This window comes from Mauremys reevesii, linkage group 18 (assembly GCF_016161935.1).
Source record: "Mauremys reevesii isolate NIE-2019 linkage group 18, ASM1616193v1, whole genome shotgun sequence".
In the NCBI taxonomy this organism is placed as follows: Eukaryota; Metazoa; Chordata; order Testudines; family Geoemydidae; genus Mauremys; species Mauremys reevesii.
The window spans coordinates 5,512,347-5,530,684 of record NC_052640.1 but is presented as its reverse complement, the minus strand read 5'-3'; the positions used below and the strand labels follow the sequence as shown (position 1 = coordinate 5,530,684).

The 18,338-nt window shown below is 40.0% G+C and overlaps 1 protein-coding gene across 16 annotated transcripts in view; it reads right to left on the bottom strand.

Moving 5' to 3' along the window:
• Positions 1 to 18,338, bottom strand: part of ATXN2 (ataxin 2) — an 84,055-nt gene that overhangs the window by 28,848 nt on the left and 36,869 nt on the right. For 11 of the 16 annotated variants that reach the window (XM_039504665.1, XM_039504669.1, XM_039504666.1 and 8 more), the window contains 9 exons: positions 18,078 to 18,169; positions 11,806 to 12,003; positions 11,095 to 11,273; positions 9,143 to 9,352; positions 7,503 to 7,685; positions 5,656 to 5,853; positions 4,397 to 4,504; positions 2,391 to 2,461; positions 288 to 595 (listed from right to left, as the gene is read on the bottom strand). In XM_039504665.1, coding sequence (XP_039360599.1) covers positions 288 to 595; positions 2,391 to 2,461; positions 4,397 to 4,504; positions 5,656 to 5,853; positions 7,503 to 7,685; positions 9,143 to 9,352; positions 11,095 to 11,273; positions 11,806 to 12,003; positions 18,078 to 18,169 — 1,547 coding nt within the window. The remainder of the gene's footprint in view (positions 1 to 287; positions 596 to 2,390; positions 2,462 to 4,396; positions 4,505 to 5,655; positions 5,854 to 7,502; positions 7,686 to 9,142; positions 9,353 to 11,094; positions 11,274 to 11,805; positions 12,004 to 18,077; positions 18,170 to 18,338) is intronic. The other 5 variants (XM_039504659.1, XM_039504663.1, XM_039504667.1 and 2 more) reach the window with 5 other exon arrangements.

Here is an 18,338-nt window from a genome sequence, read left to right as displayed (position 1 = left end):
AGACAAATGAGTGCAGGACTGGTATCAGGAGGATCAGAGTTCTAGCTCGGCCACCAACCTGCAGCATGGCTTTGGGCAAGTCATTTAACTCCTGCCTTAGTTTCTCCATTTGTAAAACACATACATTTATCCACCTAATTCAGAGGCGTTGTGAAGATTAATTCATTAATGTAAAGTCCTATATAAATACTAAGAATTAATTTTTTCAAAACAGTAGCTCTCCCCTTTGCAGGGGATTCTAAAAACAGAACACACCCGATTTGCTTATTAAGAACACAATTACTTACTCAGAGGTATCTTTCTTCTCTTCTTTATCCTCTTTATCTTGTTTACTTCCAGGTCCAGATGTCTGTACACCCTGAGAGGTTACCTCTGGCCCTCGCTTCTGCTCAGAGCTACTACTAGTTGATGGAGAAATACTGGGACTATTCGATTTGCTACTGCCACTGTTAGAGTTCGCATTACTACTGGTTTCAATGACAGATTCTTTAGAGTTTGATTCTGTTTTCTCTTTAATCACATCTCTGGATTTTTCACCTTCTCGGTTTTTGTTTAGCAGTTGATCCACAGTCTCTGAGGTGGAACTTGGCTGTAACTGAAAGCACCAATAGTTAACACTTTCGATAAATATCATCCCTATGCAGGGATGCAGAAAACACATGAATTACTACTAACAATACTTATGCAATCAAAAAGGAAAATGCCTTTTCCATAAACTTCCATAAACTGTTCAGCTGCAGGAGCCTGAAATTATTTTAATGGAAAATGCAGGTTTCATCACTAAAAACAGAAATAAGCGCACACATGTGATGGGTCTATAAACTTAAGGAGGCTTAGATGAAAGAACGAGTTTGATGGGATTGAAGAGGCTTCCTTTTCATTTTCTAATGAAGGTACAAATCACAGCAACACCTAAGAAGTACTAGACACTATTCAATACAATGTAACAGTAACACTTAATGATGAGATAGCAATTTAAGAAGCCATGTTTGCCCCCAGATAGCTAAAAGGTTCAATTAAATATTCTAAGTTAGGTAAACTATTAGATATATTATGGCATAGCTGCTTTTGGGATTTAGAGGTTCTCTGGGAGGGAAGATGTGCAACATTGCTACATCACAGTTAATTATATGTGCCCCAAGTGCTCTAGCTATTTACAGTGAGACACAAAAGGGTTCCAACTAGTGTTCCAATAGACAGTATCTAAATTACCATATATACTCATTCATAAGCCGAATTTTTTTTTTTTAGTAAAAAAGGGAAGCACCAGAGACAGGGGTCGGCTTATGAACGGGTATAGAGAGGGAAAGGTGGGACACAGCCCCTCCTCCCAAGAGAGGGAGCAAGAAGAAGCAGCACAGCCAGCAGAGACAGAAGGGAAGAGGCAGGGCCAGAGTCTCTCCACTTCTGGCCATGCTGCTCTCCCACCAGCTTCCAAAGCAGCTACCACTCCAGGGCTGGCAGACTGCAGGCGTGCCGCTCGGCCCCACCCCCCAAAGCAGGCTGTGGCCACGCCACCCGGGTACCGGGGCACGCTGCAGCCACGCTGCCCAGCCCAGCCTGCTGGAACATGCTGCAGCCGCGCCACCCTGTCTGGCCCGTAGAGCAGGCTGTGGCCGCGCCGCCCGGTCTGCCGGAGCAGCTCCAGTCAGGTCAGAGACATCCTCCCCTGGCCCTCCCCAGATAAGGTGGGAAGGGATGGGATGGGGAGAGTGTGGGGGTCCCAGGCTAGAGGTGGGGTCATGTGGGGTGGTCACAGGGGTTACTCCCCTGACTCCCAGCTTCTACCCCCAAAAACAATTCCCCACCAGTTGCTGTCCCAGCCCATCAGGGTAAGCAGCTGGCACGCTGGTACACTTTGTTTACTTAGGTTTACCTCTGTGCCTGCGGACGCTCAAGGTAAATAAACCATCTCAGACCTGATGGCTTATCCCGATGGCCTGGGAGCCAAAAAGTTTGCTGACCCCTGAATTATGGAGTCGTCTTATGAACGGGTTGTACAAATTTTTCCATTTCTACTTATCCATCTTGGGGGGGCGGGGGGGAAAGGGGGCTGTGTGTGTGTCAGGGGTCGGCTTATAAACGAACCGGTTTATGATCGAGTATATACAGTATAATCTGCATTTTACATATGCTCAATAGTCTGAGACACCTAAGTACCACATACAGATTAAGGAGAGTCTGCACTGACTTTGTTTATATAGGCTTGTATCACAATCTTATATGAATATGTTTGTTTGAATGACATTCTAATATGTACTCATTAATTTAAGGGCCTATTTTCCTATTGATAAATATGCTCAACTCCTTAACTGAAAATATAGATACACATCAATGGAAAAGGACGGTATAAAACTCTTTTAGTCAACGCCCACATGAAAGACACTTACCCTAAAGTCGTTCTTAAATTTCTTTAAATCATCAATCTGTTTTCTGTGTTCTGAAACAACTGAAGATACACCTGCCAAACATAATATACACATGAAAAATCCAAACTCCTACTCCACATAAAACAAAACTTATAATAACTGGAGTTATGTCAGTAACACAAATATCATGTTTCCCAGAATGAAAGAAAGATAATGCCTTTGATTTGGAAAGTTGTTGTTACTCCAACAGGAGCAAACATTCAGTGGCAATTCTAATCCAAATTACTGCATAAGAGAAAATGAAAAGCCCCAAGGGCTGAACTGATTGATCAGTTATCTACGTGCTCCCTTAAATACATTACACTTTGGGGATTTTAAGTTAAATTTTGTGCTTTATCTGCAGAGATACTTAAATTTAGTTACAATGCAGCCTCCAAAATCTTGAGCTGTACTAAAGAGGAAAGATCCAGTAATGTATCAACCTCCTATCCACGTTTCTAAACAAAGCAGAGAGAGAAGTAGAAGTAGCTCTGTATCTCAAGAAACTGCAGCCACTCATTCTTGTTTCCCCAAACTGAAGCAGTCTCGTTCGATTCTGCTTTTCCCACTCTCAAATTAGTTGTGTGAGCGCCATGGCTTTTAAACCATTTGAAGTACAGGGTTAATCTTTTTATGGAGACCACACCAAAAAAAACAAAAAAACAACAACAACAAAAAAAACACACCGGTTCTGTGCTTTATATTACTAGAACCCTACAACAAAATGACAGCAGGCCATAATTCACAATAAGGAACACACACACACACACGTTAATACATCATCAAGTTACAAATTTAAAATAAACAAGGAAATGCAAGTGTTAAAACTTTAATACAAAATAATTTGACCTAATTAGTAATTCAAAGTACAACCTGTGTGCAAATTAACTACAAAAACTAGAGCTGACTGAATAGTTGAGTAGGTCAATGCATTTTTCTGAATAACCATTAGTTGTTAATTTTTCCACTCACGTTATTCAGCCATTTCTAAGAAACACAACTTCTGCATTTCATATTTTAAATTTGCATCATGAATGTAGATCTTTGTGCTTATTTTCTTCTTAAAAAAACCAAAACACTCAGCTGCTTCATTATAGCTCTACAGTTTTATACAACTCCACAAACTGCATTCCTAAACACACAAAAATCCTTACCACTGAAACCATGGTTATTTTTTGGCAGATCCATAAGTTTTTGCTACACCACACTCTAGATACAGGAAAACCTAGATGTAGAGCTAAGAAACTCTGCAGTGCACTCTGGCAGACGCCAATGCAATAATACAACCTTAAAGTTTACATTGCATATGGTCAGAAACATTAAAATGTTAAGACTAGAGACTAAACTGAAAAAATGTAATAATCATAGAATATCGGGGTTGGAAGGGACCTCAGGAGGTCATCTAGTCCAACCCCCTGCTCAAAGCAGGACTAATCCCCAGACAGATTTTTGCCCCAGATCCCTAAATGGGCTCCTCAAGGATTGAACTCACTACCCTGGGTTTAGCAGGCCAATGCTTGAACCACTGAGCTATCCCTCCCCGCATAGAAGATTTTTTGAGACCTATGAGCAACTATGGAGCAGGTTATAAAGAAAGCTGAATCAAAACCATACATTTACTTTTTGTTACTATGAGAACTATAATATCCAAGAAGCAAAAATCTTATGTATCATGAACATAATACTTAAAAGGGAAACTCTGGTCCATTTAAGCTTGGTTAAAAACTAGTCTTTACAAAACTAGTCAACAGAAGTGTTCCCATATTTTATTTTAATGTTGATGGAATGGTTAAGGAATAATCCCTCTGCAAAGTTTGTAATGCTGTTCACTTTCACAGCTGCATGAACAAAAATTCTTGTAGAAAGCTGAAGCAACTGCCTAAAGGTCACTCTAATAAGATGTTAATTTCACTAACTGATACTGGGATTTGTGCTTACAATTCCCTAAATTACGCTAAAAATATTTAAGAGAACTTTTAGATACAAACCTTTGTTTTCAGGTTTAGTAAAGCTAGGAGAAATCTCACTTGGCTTAGCATTTTCCTTGTTTCCAGTTGCAGAATTCTGCCTCTGGTCCTGAAGCCTGGAATCTTTAGCTAGAAATATAATTTCAATTCAAAGTTACTTTCAAATATATATATTATGTATAGACATACACCTCATAAGAAGATGGTAAGAACTGCAGGGAAAGAAATATTTGAGGGAAAACTTTAGGCCAGAAGAGAACTTAGGAGGAAGAAGAGGAAGCTAAGAGCCATTTTACATTTACGAAAATTCTGTTAAAGGTGAGCTGCAAAGGAAAAAAAAAATAGGCTTAATTTTTTAAAATGCTTTATGATGTCTAATGAGAAACTGGGAAAAAAAACTGCACTTTGTTTTACATTAGAAATTCAGGGTCTGCCTGGGCTGAAGGACTATGGTGACTTGAAAACTAGTGAAAAGAACTCACAACAGTCAAGTAAAGATTTAAACAGTTTGGATAAAGAAAGCCACTGTTAGAAAAATGAACCGCCTGGGCTCTTCAATTAAGGTTTTACAGGTGTTTGGGAGTTCTGAGACCTTCAAGCATTCTGCTAACAAAAAATTGATTTTATATTGCTAATATTTTGGATACAAGACAAGGCTGCAAATTCAGTTTTTAAAAAAAATCTTTTCAGGTCACCTTTAAGTATGACAATAACTGTATGCTACACATTCTGTTAAGAGAAGTACAGAGGAATGGGGAGAAGTTTATTAGGCTTGGTCTACGTTTAAAATATGCATTAGCATAGCTATATCAGTCAGGGACATGAAAGAAAGAAAAAAACACAACCCACAACCGTGACTGACACAGCTATGCCAACAAACCCCCCCAGCACAGATGCAGACAGAAGAGTGCTTCTGCTGGCATAGCGAATGTTATCCAGATGTGATGTTCCTACACCAGCAGGAAAAATTCCTTCTGGCGCTTTATGCTGCATCTACAGTAGGGGCTATGCCACCATAGCTATGCAAACACAGGCTCTGTAGTGTAGACACAGCCTTAGCCTATCAATGTTTTTCAGCAGCGTTGCTGTGTAAGATACCCACCCCCACACTCGAATATCATGCAACTGACTATATACAGTGGAACACAATGCAATAAAATCCACAAAACATAAGAAAAATGTTGTTTCTAATAGGAAAGAAGTATAGTGTTTGGGTCAGTATATCCTTTCCCTTCACTTAAGACTAAAACTGCAGAATTTGAAGTATCAGGACAGTTTACCTTCACTGGATGGGGTAACTGCTCTATTGGATGCAGGACTGGCAGGTGTGGGAGATGCAGCTGGGACAGGCATGGCAACTGATTCAGTAGGAATAGTACCAGCTTGAGGAGAGGACAGAGCTGGCCCAGCTGGAGTACTTCCAACACTGCTCTGTCTTGGCGACCTAGGCCTGTGTGTTTTAGGGGATAATCTTGGAACTAGAATAAATAGAAACAATAGTTATAGGATAGCTGAGCCCCTATAGCTGTTAAGTGCTTAAAAAAATGAAGCCTAAGAACATGCTTTAAAAATAGTTAGTGCAACATAATACAATTATTGAAAACCTGTTTACCTTTCAGGTACATTTCTTAGTTCTTTATAATGCAGCATTTCAGATTACATGTAGGATTTGTCAGAAAGATTCCCTCAATACACAATCACTGCCCTGCAGTCCTACAACGAAGCTGCAATTCCAAATCGGTCCAACCACAACAGCTCAGATTAACACACAGTTTCAGGCACAGCAAAAGAGGTGGCCCGCTATACAAACAAATGTAAAACACTTTTTTAAAAGTGACTGAAGGATAGGACTATCTTATATATGACTTGCTTTACATGCTCGTCTTTAGAGATTGATGCCTACTGGAAAACTGAAGTATTCCACTGAGACAGATACTTATATATGAAATTTGCTGCCATGCCAGAAGTTCTATAACTAAGAACAAATATATGCATACAGAATAAATATTCCTTAGGAGACCACCTGCTCCTCCTGCCTATTCCTCGCCATATATTATAATCTGCTTTGACACTGATTATCTTGAAAGCAACTAGCTGTGATGCCAGAAGATTATGACTTCAAGTGAGACAAAAAAACAAACAAACAAACAAAAAAACACAACCCACACACCCCTAAAAAAAGATCCTGTTTTCATGTTAATAGCCCTATTGTATGTTAATAAAAGAAAGAAGAAAAATCACCAAGGAGAGTGACAGAATTGTACTGAAATAGAAAGCTTAAGGCAGCAGGTCTAAGAAATAGCCTTAGTCTATCAAAATGTGGCTATGCATTACAAAATGACATTCTTTAAAACAGTGTCTCCATTGCATGATCTTCTGGAGGTCTAGCAGTGCTAAGCTTCAAGCTCCAGACTGTATCTCACTTGTTGGGGGCTGACTGTTGCTAACTCACTAAGACAGCCCACACTATAAAAGAGTTTAAAAGCCTCTAGAGTAGACATTCAGTGTCATAAAAATAAGCTTTAAATACTATGCCTTCAATTAAGAGGCTGTTAACTGAAAATTCTGATTGAAAGAATTCAGAGCTATAACAGAACGAGACAGACCTATTTACTGACTGTACACAGTAATCCTGATTTATAAGATTGGAAAGGAAGCAAATTAAAACCTAGGACAGTTTTAAGAGAAACATGTAATTTTGAATTCCCTTATAAAGGCTTCACCTTAAGTAGAATTCCAACTTTTCTTGGCCTATCACTCTTACTTTCCTCGCTACCCAAGGTTCTTGTTCATATACAACTGCACATGAATTTAGTCACACAGCAGTACTAAGGTATAGTTGTGTGAGTGGGGCCTATACCCTGTTACTCGCCTCTTCCAATAGCTTTCTTAGGAGTACACTTCCTTTCAGCTAACTCCTAGGCATTTTCCTTCCTTTCAATTATGTTTAATTGCAGCAAACAGTTGACGGAACAACCCCTTTGAAGTTAAGGCAGTACTACAATCATTTAGCAGATCTGATGTTTATTCAAAGGCTGAACTGCCTGGAAGTTTAAGATTCTGCTTAACATTATTATTCTAAAAGCATCCCTGGAAAACCATCTGCAATAAGCCAAGCTATACCTACCCCCACTGACAACTGATGACCACGTCCCACCTGATGGGCTGCCTCGTGCCACTGTAGAAGTAGATGCTTCCCCTGGTGCATTATGAGATACAAATTCTAAGCCACTTGAAATTGTACCCCTACCAGTAGAGACTCTGTGACCTCGAGGGTGCCGTTGTGCCTTAGGAGACATCCGCGGTGGCCCTAGGAAGAAGAACACATCCCCACACTATGAATACCTAAAATCTCTCTTACTGTAAGTGTAGCTAAGTTTACTATCCATTTTTACAACTGGATCTAAGCTCCAATTCCCGTAAGCTCTAGTAGGACAATAAAGTCAAGCAAGTTAAATAGGTGTTGACCATAACCGGCGTGCCATGGGTTCAGGGCAATTGGACACATGGGTGAATATTACTGGTCCAATCAATCTAGGAATCCTAACTTGCCAATCATCTTGATATCTGGGCATGAATTCACTAGCAGTTACAAGCTTCATTAGTGTTTAACAAAAAAATTTGCAGCACCAATTTACTTCTTGAGAAATTTTAAATTCAAGAATTATGTGCATTTTAATATTGCTTACTGTGACCTGAGCCAAGCAAACTAGTCTACTAGCCTCCTCTGGAGGAGTGTTGAAACCTGAACCATCTAACAACATGCTTCATTCCACACTTGTTGAATCAGAGCAGCTAAAAAACAGTGGAACTTGCATGCTGGATTCTCAAGATTTTATTTAGTCAATAAGGCTAGCAATGATAGCCAAAAGCAATGAAGGAAACTGCTGCGGGTACATCTATTACCATCTTCTTTGAAAGAGATCATCTTGAGATTCTAGCAGGCAAGTCACGACATATTAGTAATTGATTCAGCTGATCGGAGATTGCTGTGTCCCTGACTGACGTTTCTGTTGAAATATCTATTTTGAGGGGTCATCAAACTTTCCAGTTAGTGCACTGGTATGCAATATTGTCTATTTCTTTACATGATTTGACTATGAATCACACATTCATGAGGTGTCCATCACCATAATACTGGAGTGCACCATATATAAATTTAGTTATACGTGGAGAAGTGTTTGAACTATGAGATTGAAGAATGTGATCCTTTATATGTACTGTTAGCTACCAAAGGTATACCATGTTGCTGCCCCACTGATGTAAGCGTCAATTATGTCAATATTTTCTACAGGTTCATTTTTAAAGTAATTCATTCTAATCTCTTTTCACAGTGCACTTTTATCAAAAACAGGATTTTGGGATCTGTGAGTAAGCAGTTGGAATGAGTCTGGTTTATTTAACTGTTGTATATGGTACAACATGACAAAATGCTTGAAATTTTTACAGCGATCCTAAAAATAACATTCCTAAGAAAGCCTTCTAAAATAACTGCCAGGCCCTGTGTGTTGCCGTTTGCTAGGTTAAGACACTGAGCAGCGTTACAAAGCTGAGTTTATTTCATACCAACTTGGGAAATTTCACAGCTTTATATTTTGTTTTTGTAAAGTTTCTTTAAATAAAAAGGTTAATAGAAATAGTCTGATAAACTAAAGTTAAACACAAATTATAGGTTAAGTAATGAAGAGGAAAAACAATTTTGTAATTAAACTCACAAAGGAGTTAAACAAAGACAAACAAAAACATGAACAAATTGTGGTATTGTACCTTCTGCAGACATGCGTTTAGGCATAGTAGAGACAGGAGCTGGAGAACCATGAGCAGAGGGGTGAGACGGGGGCCTGGACGGCCGCGAGGGGGGCCTGGAGGGCGGCCTTGTAGGGGTGGCTGCCCGAGGTGGAAGAGAGTTGGGACCTGACTGGTAGCGAGAAGGTGGGCGAGAGGAAGGAGATGGGCAAGGCGATGGCCAGGGAACACCTGACAGAACAAATGATATGAAGGAAAGTATAAAAACTAAAGAAAAATTATGGGGGGAAAAAGGTACACAGAAAAAAAAAAGTAAAATATGACAAAAATGATTTTTCATATGATTAACCCTTTGGGGACAAATTCATTCATTTCTACAAGTGGTAGAATAATCCCTGTTAGGTTGTTTTCCCCTCTTCGAGACTGGTCAAATTTAACATCTGAATGTCTCATGAGCTCCCCAAAGGGTTAATTTAGGATCTACAAATACTACTGAGGAATAGATAGTTAAAGCTTAATCTGTTAGCCTGTTTATATACATGTTTCTCAGTACACATTTCTCTAGATAAGATGCATAAATAGCTACTAAAGGATCTCATACAGTGATTCACATACAGTACTGACTATGCAAGCTATTACTTTTCAAACTTAATGACAATGCGCGATATCAACTATAGAAAGTATTTCTTTACAAAAAACAGCGGTGTTCAGTGTCTGAAGTCTGACATTTGTGCCCCTACCACTTCTGTAGAGGGCTTATTTAAAATTCGTTTTTGAAACAAAGCAACCAACTTCACAATTTAAGAACATAATGCATACACTTCTGACTGCTGTGCATTCAATAAACTATACAGGCACGAAATGTAGATTTCAAACAAAATTTATATTGTTTGGGCAGTAGTTGAGTGCTGCAGATCAGAACGTTTAAAGGAAAAATATTTAAGTAGTAAACATCACTTACCTTTATCTAGGTATTGCCCAGGTCTCCTCCCTAGAGCGCCACACTTGAGTATTATGTGCTGTTTTATTTCTCCACATCTTTAAATGTTAGGTTTTTTTAAAAAAAATAAAAGTATTCCAACGAGGCTGGCGTATTACTGAACTCAATAAACAACACATGCCAACAACTGAATGTCCAGTTCGCAGCATATAGGACTCAATTAGCTCTGTTAAAGGAAACAGTGCTGCACTTTGCTCAGTTATGTATGTGTGTGTGTGTATATACACACACACACACACACACAAACAAACGTACACACACACACACACACACAAACGTACACACAGCCGAAGATACTCAAGAGTATTTATCTGGAGAGAAAACTTCTGGAGAACTTCCCTCTCTACCCAGTTGTTTTTCCTTCCTATTGCATATCTTAATCACGCCACACTACGTCACACTGAAATCAATGGGAGCCTTTACATTGCTTTCAGAGGAAGTTGGATTGGGTCCTCATACAAGAGCGCCAAGTGATATTTCTTCTTACACTGCTGCCTCTTTCCCAAGTCGCACCAGAGACTAGTTTGATATCTGGAGATCAGTACTTCAACTCTTCTCACACCCACCCACAACACAAAGCTGATCGTCACTAATTTAATATGTACAAGACTTCACGTAACACTACAGAAATGTGTATCAGTCATCTAAAGATTCATCTTCCCCTTCAAGTTTAAGGTGTTTTAGCAGAAGGTAAACAAATTAAGTTCTCAGCTGCATGAAACTACCCACAATGTAGTTGAGTAAATATTTAAGTGTTCATTATCAGATAGCAATAAAAGGTTAAACCAAAGTGAAAACCATGAACTCTATATACTAGTCTGACTTATCCTTGGAAAAAGGATCAGTTTTTGCTATTTTAGTTGTATGATTGTTTTGTTTTGTGATCAGTATCTCACATAACTTCATAGTTGCCACATTTTTAGAAACAAGAAGTCACTCAAATAAGACTCATTGATTCAACTGAGATACTTGCCTCCATTAACTACTCTTTGGTCTGCTCCAGAATTAGGACTAAAGTCTGAAGTATGGGATCCAGATCTCGAAATTGAGGGGCCCGATCCAGATTGGCCCATCCTTGGTGAATTTTGTCTGCCTCCTCCCCAGGACAGAACATCTCTATTTCGTTGTCCAGTTGGAACATACTTGCTTTCCCTGGAACAGAAAATTCCTTTCAGTGTTATAGCCAGAGATGGAAAATAAAAGATTATCTGACCATTCAAAGAATGAATAAACTTTACTTGTATGTACCTTCCCCACTGCAATCAAAATGAAGGTAAATCCTACACTTCCTAGTTCATATTTTGTACTCTTTTAATGGTTCAATATCAGAACAAAAAGAATACTTGCATGCGGTACATAGCTGTTGATACTATTTGTAAGTCCTCACAGTTTGGTTTCTATAATCCTGCAGGACGCTGGATAATTTAATGCTGAATTTTCAAGGTTTTCTGGGGCATTTTAGATGCTTTGATATGTGACATGCAGAGCCTACATTGCTATTTCCTGAAGTCTGTGTGAATTCAATACACTGATTACACTGTTTCTTCCCCTACAACAATTTGTCTTTTCTTTTTTAAAAACAGCCATAATAACTGGCAAAGACACATAAGTCTCAATGCGTAAATTACTACTGTACTACATTTATCTTTAACAAACCATGAGTAGTAGTTTTCCCTTTAAATACCTAGTGTTCACACCATGTCCTTCTCGTTCACTTGCATTTCTCTGAACAGCAGTATATTTTTCTTCTTCTGTCCGGTCATCGTTTTCCAAGGCAACCCGAGCTTTGTATTGGGCACTTGATTCAATTTCTTCTGCTAATTGAGCTGCTCTTGCTTCCCGTTTTAAAAATTCTTCTGAATTATCCCTCTCTAAGGGCACCCTAAAAGACACAATGGGAAGGCAGAGAAAAATATATTTGACATTTATAAGTGTGCAGATAATCCACAAAAAATACATTTACATAAAGCTAAGTTTAACAAACCCACAAGAGCAAGAAAGCAGTTCAAGATGAAATGAAAGGATGTTTAACTTACACATTACTTCTAATTTTAGAAATTGACCAAATTCTAAGTTATTTCCTTGCCAACCAAAGTCCGAGTTCAAGGTGCAGCATTCCCCCCATGACTAAAGATGTCCCTCACCACTAATGCCAAGTGAGACTCCAGTTTTCAACACTGTTAAAGATATGAGAATTAGCTATCAAGATCTGAAGCGAAGGTTGTTTCTCCTTTCAGTTCAACTCTAAAGCTGAAGCTCTATAACTGGAATTTCTAGAGGAGCCCAAGGAAATAAGGTGTCCAAGTCCTTTTGAAATTCAGTGAAAGTAATCATCAGTAGGTGAGGATTGATCAGAAGCTTCCAAAAAGGGCGAGATATGATCAGTAGGGATATCAGACCCTTCTTAGCCACATTGGTGCAATCAATGAGACTCTGGCTCAATCTTGTTTGATCTTGTTGAGAACCTTTAACAGTAGCAATGTTAGTAGATATGCATACAGAAGTGCTTTCACCCATGAGATTAGGAACATGTCTCTAATGGATTGGGGATCAAGCCTCCCTCCAGAGCAATACCTGATGCATTTTGCACTGGCTGCCTTAGCAAACAGATCAACCTCCGGGAACTCCTAGGCTATGAATATCATATGGAGGACTCGTCATTTAGGAAGAAACATCTGGTGAGATTGTCTGCCATGGTGTTCTGAATACTTGGCCTGTATGAAGCTCAGACAACTATGTGGTTGGCTATGCACCAATTTCAGAGTTTTATCACTTTGGCACAGAGAGATGGGGGAACATGTGCCTCCCTGATGGTTGATATAATACATGCATACTACGGTTTCTGGCATTATCTTTACTACTAATCAAATTGAAATCAGTAGACAATGTAGACAAGCATTTTTGATGGTTCTCAATTCCAAAAGATGGATATGGAGAAGCTATTCTTGTCATGACCACTTTCCCTGAACCTTGTGAAGTCCCAGATGTGCCCCTCCAACCCAAAAGTGAAGCATCTGATGTTATCGCTATGGTAGGGGGAATCTGCAAGAATGGAACACCTGTGCAGGTTTTGGTCCTTACAAAGGTGGAGTGATCGTAGAACCTACAGTGGAACAGACAGTGAGATGTCTAGACTGTGTTCGCTTGGTTTGTAAATCGTTCAAAGCCATGCCTGTAGATCTCAGGAGGTGTAGTCTGGCATGCTGCACTACAAAGATGCATACTGACATGTCTCAGCACCTGAATACAATCTCTTACTGTTACCTAGCACTGCCCTGAATCTTTGAGATGAGACTGACAGGGAGAAAAATCTGCTGGATAGTACGTAAGCTGAGAGCCGGCGCTAGGCATAAGCAGACTAAGCAATTGCTGAGGGCCTCAAGCCACTCAAGGGAGTCCCTATTAAATTATTAATGTGTGTTTAGGAGGGCCCAAAAATATTCCTGTTTAGGGCCCCCAATGGGCTATTACTGGCAGTGGGTAAGCACTGCTTCTCACTGCATCCAGGGAAGCTCCTACGAAATCTATACTCTGTAGTAGAGTCAAAACTGACTTTCTAGGTTGATTTGAAGGTACAGGCTGGGAAACAGGGAACACATGATCTTTACTGATGCCAACACTTCCCAACACAATTTGCCCTGATCAACCAACCACCCATATATGGGAAAACAATTATACCCAAACAATGTAGGTGTCTGGCAATCACTGCCAGAATGTTTGAAAATACCCTCAGTGCTGAAGACAGGCCCAAAGGGCACATCATGTATTCATAGTCCTTGTTTTTTTGAAAACAAACCACTTGTGTGAAGGGTGATTAGTGACATGAAATATGCATTTTGTAGGTCTAGAGTTGCAAACCAATCTCCTACTTCTAATGAAGGAATTATTGTTGCAATTTCTGTTGCTTTACATATTTGTTTAGAGACCTAAGGTCTAAAATTGGCCTCCACCCTCCATTCTTTTTTGGAATCAGGAAGTACTCTGAACTGAATACTCTTCCCCTGTGTTGCACAGGAACTGGTTATATGTGCTCCTAAACGTAGAAGAGAGGTCATCTGCGGCTCTAGCAATTGATCATAAGAGAAGTCCCTGAAGAGAGGAGAGACAGATTTGAAACAGTTAGTGTAACCATATGTTATAAACTTCCAGGGCCCATTTGTCCAACATTATAGGCTCCCATTCACCCTGAAAAGGAGAAAAGAGGCATCTGAAAGGAGGGAGGGAGGCAAGATGCTGCAGCTATAAGAACTTGTCAGTTGAATGGTTGAGACTTTCTACCACCCCACCAAAACTGTCGCTTGGAGGACACAGAAGGCTGAGAAGATGTAGCTGAAGGAGGTTTCTTGAGTATCTTAGTTTCTTTGCTGGGGGTTCAGAGGGTCTACAATACGTTGAATTTGGGTCTGGGCATGTTCTTTGGGCTGCCTGAGACCTACTAAATCTCTTTCTTTACAGGAATGTAAATCCCTAGGGATCGCAGCATGGCTCTTGAGTCCTTTAAAGTGTGAAGAGCTGTATTAGTCAAGTCCACAAAGAGCTTGCAAGCATCAAAGGGTAAGTCTTCAACAATATTCTGAACCTCTCTTGTAAAGCCCGGCAGCTGTACCCAAGACACTCTTCTCATGACCCCTGCAGTGGAGAGGGACCATGCTGCAGTATCTGCCACATCCAAGGAGGCCTGGAGTGGTATCTTTGCCAGGAACTGACCTTGTATAATGGATTTAAACTGGTCCCAATTTGTCTGGTAGATGCTAACTCATGGCACATTCAATTATATTAGTGAAACAGTTGTATTTTCCCATGAGTGCCTGACGGTTTGCTATCCTGAAGTGTGGCTGAAGCATAAGATTTACAATGAAAAAGATCAAACCTGTGGTGAGTCCCTACTGTACAGAGTGGGCTTCAAGTTATGCTGTCTGCCTTGTTCATTAACAGCCTCAACTACTAGAGAATTCAGAGCTGGGTGAAAAAAACAAAGTCCGATTCTTTAGCCAGAACATATTTTTATCCTCTCTCGAAGATATGCAGTGTGTTAGCAGGGCTTTGCCAAACCATCTGAGCGGGCTCCCCAAGAACGTCATTGACTGGAATGGCAATCTTTATAGATGTGGAAGTGTGTAAAATATCTAGGAGTTTATGGTGGGACTCCTGAACCTCCTCCAAGAGATTCTGCATGTCAGCAATCCACATTATCAGGTTCTGAAACTGACTGAAGTCATCTGCCATAGGAGGTGGGGGAGGCATGACCGCTTCATCAGAATAGCCTCAGGACAGGAGAGGCACCTTTTAAATCACAGGGAGCACAGCATTCCTGAGCAAAACTGGCAAAAATTTAACCCCTAAAAGGGGAAATCTCTTAACTATACAACTACCTCTATGAATAAAAAGGGGGTGGGGCACTATAAGGTAAGTAACTATCTGAGAAAAAGCTAAATATTACAGAACAGGCACACAGTAGACTCCATCTCAGGCCAATGGTGGTTGAGAACAGGCCAGACAGGCACAGTAAACAAAAATTTCCATCAGAGGTGCAGGTGCCCCTGAAGTGGAGGACCCACAGGGACACTGCTCTAAGAAGAACTTGACACTTCTGCAGCAGACACTAAATCATTTAACATCTTTCTCCTTCCAGTCACTAAAATGCTGAGTGAAATCCTGCTTTCCAATTTCAAGCAAGGCTAAGATTGCAGTGTGAGCAGTCATGTTACTTAATCCAAAAACCATCAATGACAGAGCTCTAATGGAGCTGCTGCTACAAACAGAACACAAAATACTACCTTTAGGCCACAACTTTTTTTAAATTCTTGACAATGGAGTAAGACTTAAATATCTAGAGTACAAGGGATTGGTCCTCCCATCAGATAATTTCAGCTTTCAAATATCTTGGCACTCTCCCTAGAGCAAGGGTTCCCAAACTACGGTACGCTTACCCATGGGGGTACACAAGACATCTCGCGGGGTACATGGGAGATATTGTGTAATGCTGGATTTTATCTATTAATTATTTTATTTATTGCATTTTCATAATAGGCTACTCAGACAGAGCTTTAAAAACTATGGGAATTTATTATATAAAATACGTTAGTTAATTTACATCAAGATGTACCACTGAGGCCACGTTTACACTTACCCGGGGTCGGCCGAGCGTTACTTTCGAGGAGTTGAACTATCGCGTGATCTCTGACGAGATAGTTTCGAACTCGCGCGCTCGAAACTCCGAACTCCACGCGCGCAGTAGACCAGGGCTGAGACACTGATGTACAGAGCCCTCACTTCCAATCACCATACAGCATGGGTTCAGTTGCCCAGCAACTGTCCATTCTAACTGAGCTCAGAACTTAGTCAGTTGTATATGTCGCACTATAACAGGGGTCGGCAACCTTTCAGAAGCGGTGTGCCGAGTCTTCATTTATTCACTCTAAGGTTTTGCATGCCGGTAATACATTTTAACATTTTTAGAAGGTCTCTTTCTATAAAAGTCTATAATATAGAAGTAAATTATTGTTGTATGTAAAGTAAATAAGGTTTTTAAAATGTTTAAGAAGCGTCATTTAAAATTACATTAAAATGCCGAGCCCCCCCAGACCGGTGGCCAGGACCCAGGCAGTGTGAGTGTCACTGAAAATCAGCTTGCGTGCTGCCTTCGGCACCCGTGCCATAGGTTGCCTACCCCTGCACTATAACTATATCTGTTTGTAACAGTGAAATATGGACAGATGGCTAAAGACAGGTAGTGTTAAGAACACACAACGTATCAGTGATGAGAAGGGATGGCGTACGTGGTTAGCTGGTAGGTCTGGAAGGGGGTACGCAATACAAAAAGTTTGGGAACCTCTCTGCTCTAGACAAAAGAAGCTTGTCAAATGGATGTGGGAGTCCACAATAAATTTAAAAATATGAACGTAGGCATTTTTTCATATAAAAGTTATCCATGCAGCAGTATTGATGGCAACCTGAAAAGTGGTAGAGAAAGTGCGTTTTCACAGTCTGTATCAAGGAGAGGACGAGTAAAAGTGAAATGAAGGTGAGAGCCAACACACGATTGTCTACCTATGTTAGGCATTACCAAGATGCCAACCACCTTGATATACGACAGTTTATCAGCACAAGAATTAATCAAATATGCTTGTTGGCGTGTAAGTATCTAGTTTATGAAGTTGTTGAAGCACAGCTGCAAATGTAAAATAAGTATTGAAACTCAAGAACAACAGAATCAGACAATGAATCATTTGGCAGAGACTTTTTTTTTTTAAAAACACATTCAAACAGGAATTTAGCATGTTCAAAGAAAGCCAGCCTTATTCCCCCTCCTCCAACTACAATCTCCCACAATTTAGCGGGAGAAATACAGAGCCAATTTTGCTTGTGTTGCTCTTGCAATGATTGGGAAACAGTGAATTTTTCCCTTGAGATTTAAAGTCATCTTTACATTTTTAGTCTGCTCCCACAGTTATCTATAGAGGAGATAGACGCAAGAGAGATATTTACAGTTCAAAAAAGTACAGAGGGGTTACAGCAGCAGGGCCAACGTTTTGGTAAGGAAAGCTAAGAAAGTTATGAGTTTTTTTGGTTCAAAGATTGAGAGGACAGTTTCTTAAAAAGTTCCAGTCAGTTTAAGTACCATTAAAAAACAAACCACACACACACACACAAATTTGAGTAGCACTGCAACTCTGGTGCCACATCGCAACACCACTCATTAAAATTTGGCCCACCTAGCCCTCCGCCATGATGGAGGGGCAGCCAAGCCAAATCTGAGTGAGCGACATTGCGACCTGACAAGTGGGGTTCACAATGCCACTGAAATTTGCCACAATAGTACAAAGTTGCAGTGTGTATCATTTCCATCTATCACGCCAGAAAGTAGGTAAAAATTCTGCATCTAAATTTAGAACCTGAAGATGAGCTATGGAGAATATTAATACAAATCTAAGAACAAAATATTTTGGAACTTACGTATAGGAAGATAAACTGCTGTCATAAGTTGACACTATGCCATAATTTTCTTCATTGTAACGGAACATGTCATTAGGATCCCATCCATTAGACTAGAAGAAAACGAGGTTTATTTTTCAAAATGACACTGGAAACATTTCCCTAAAATGTATGGCTGTTACCAGAAAGTTTAAACTTTTGCCCTTACTCCTGGATTTACCAATCAGATAGTGAAATTACAAACCCCAAACAGTATCTAAAATATATTTTACCCTCAAAATC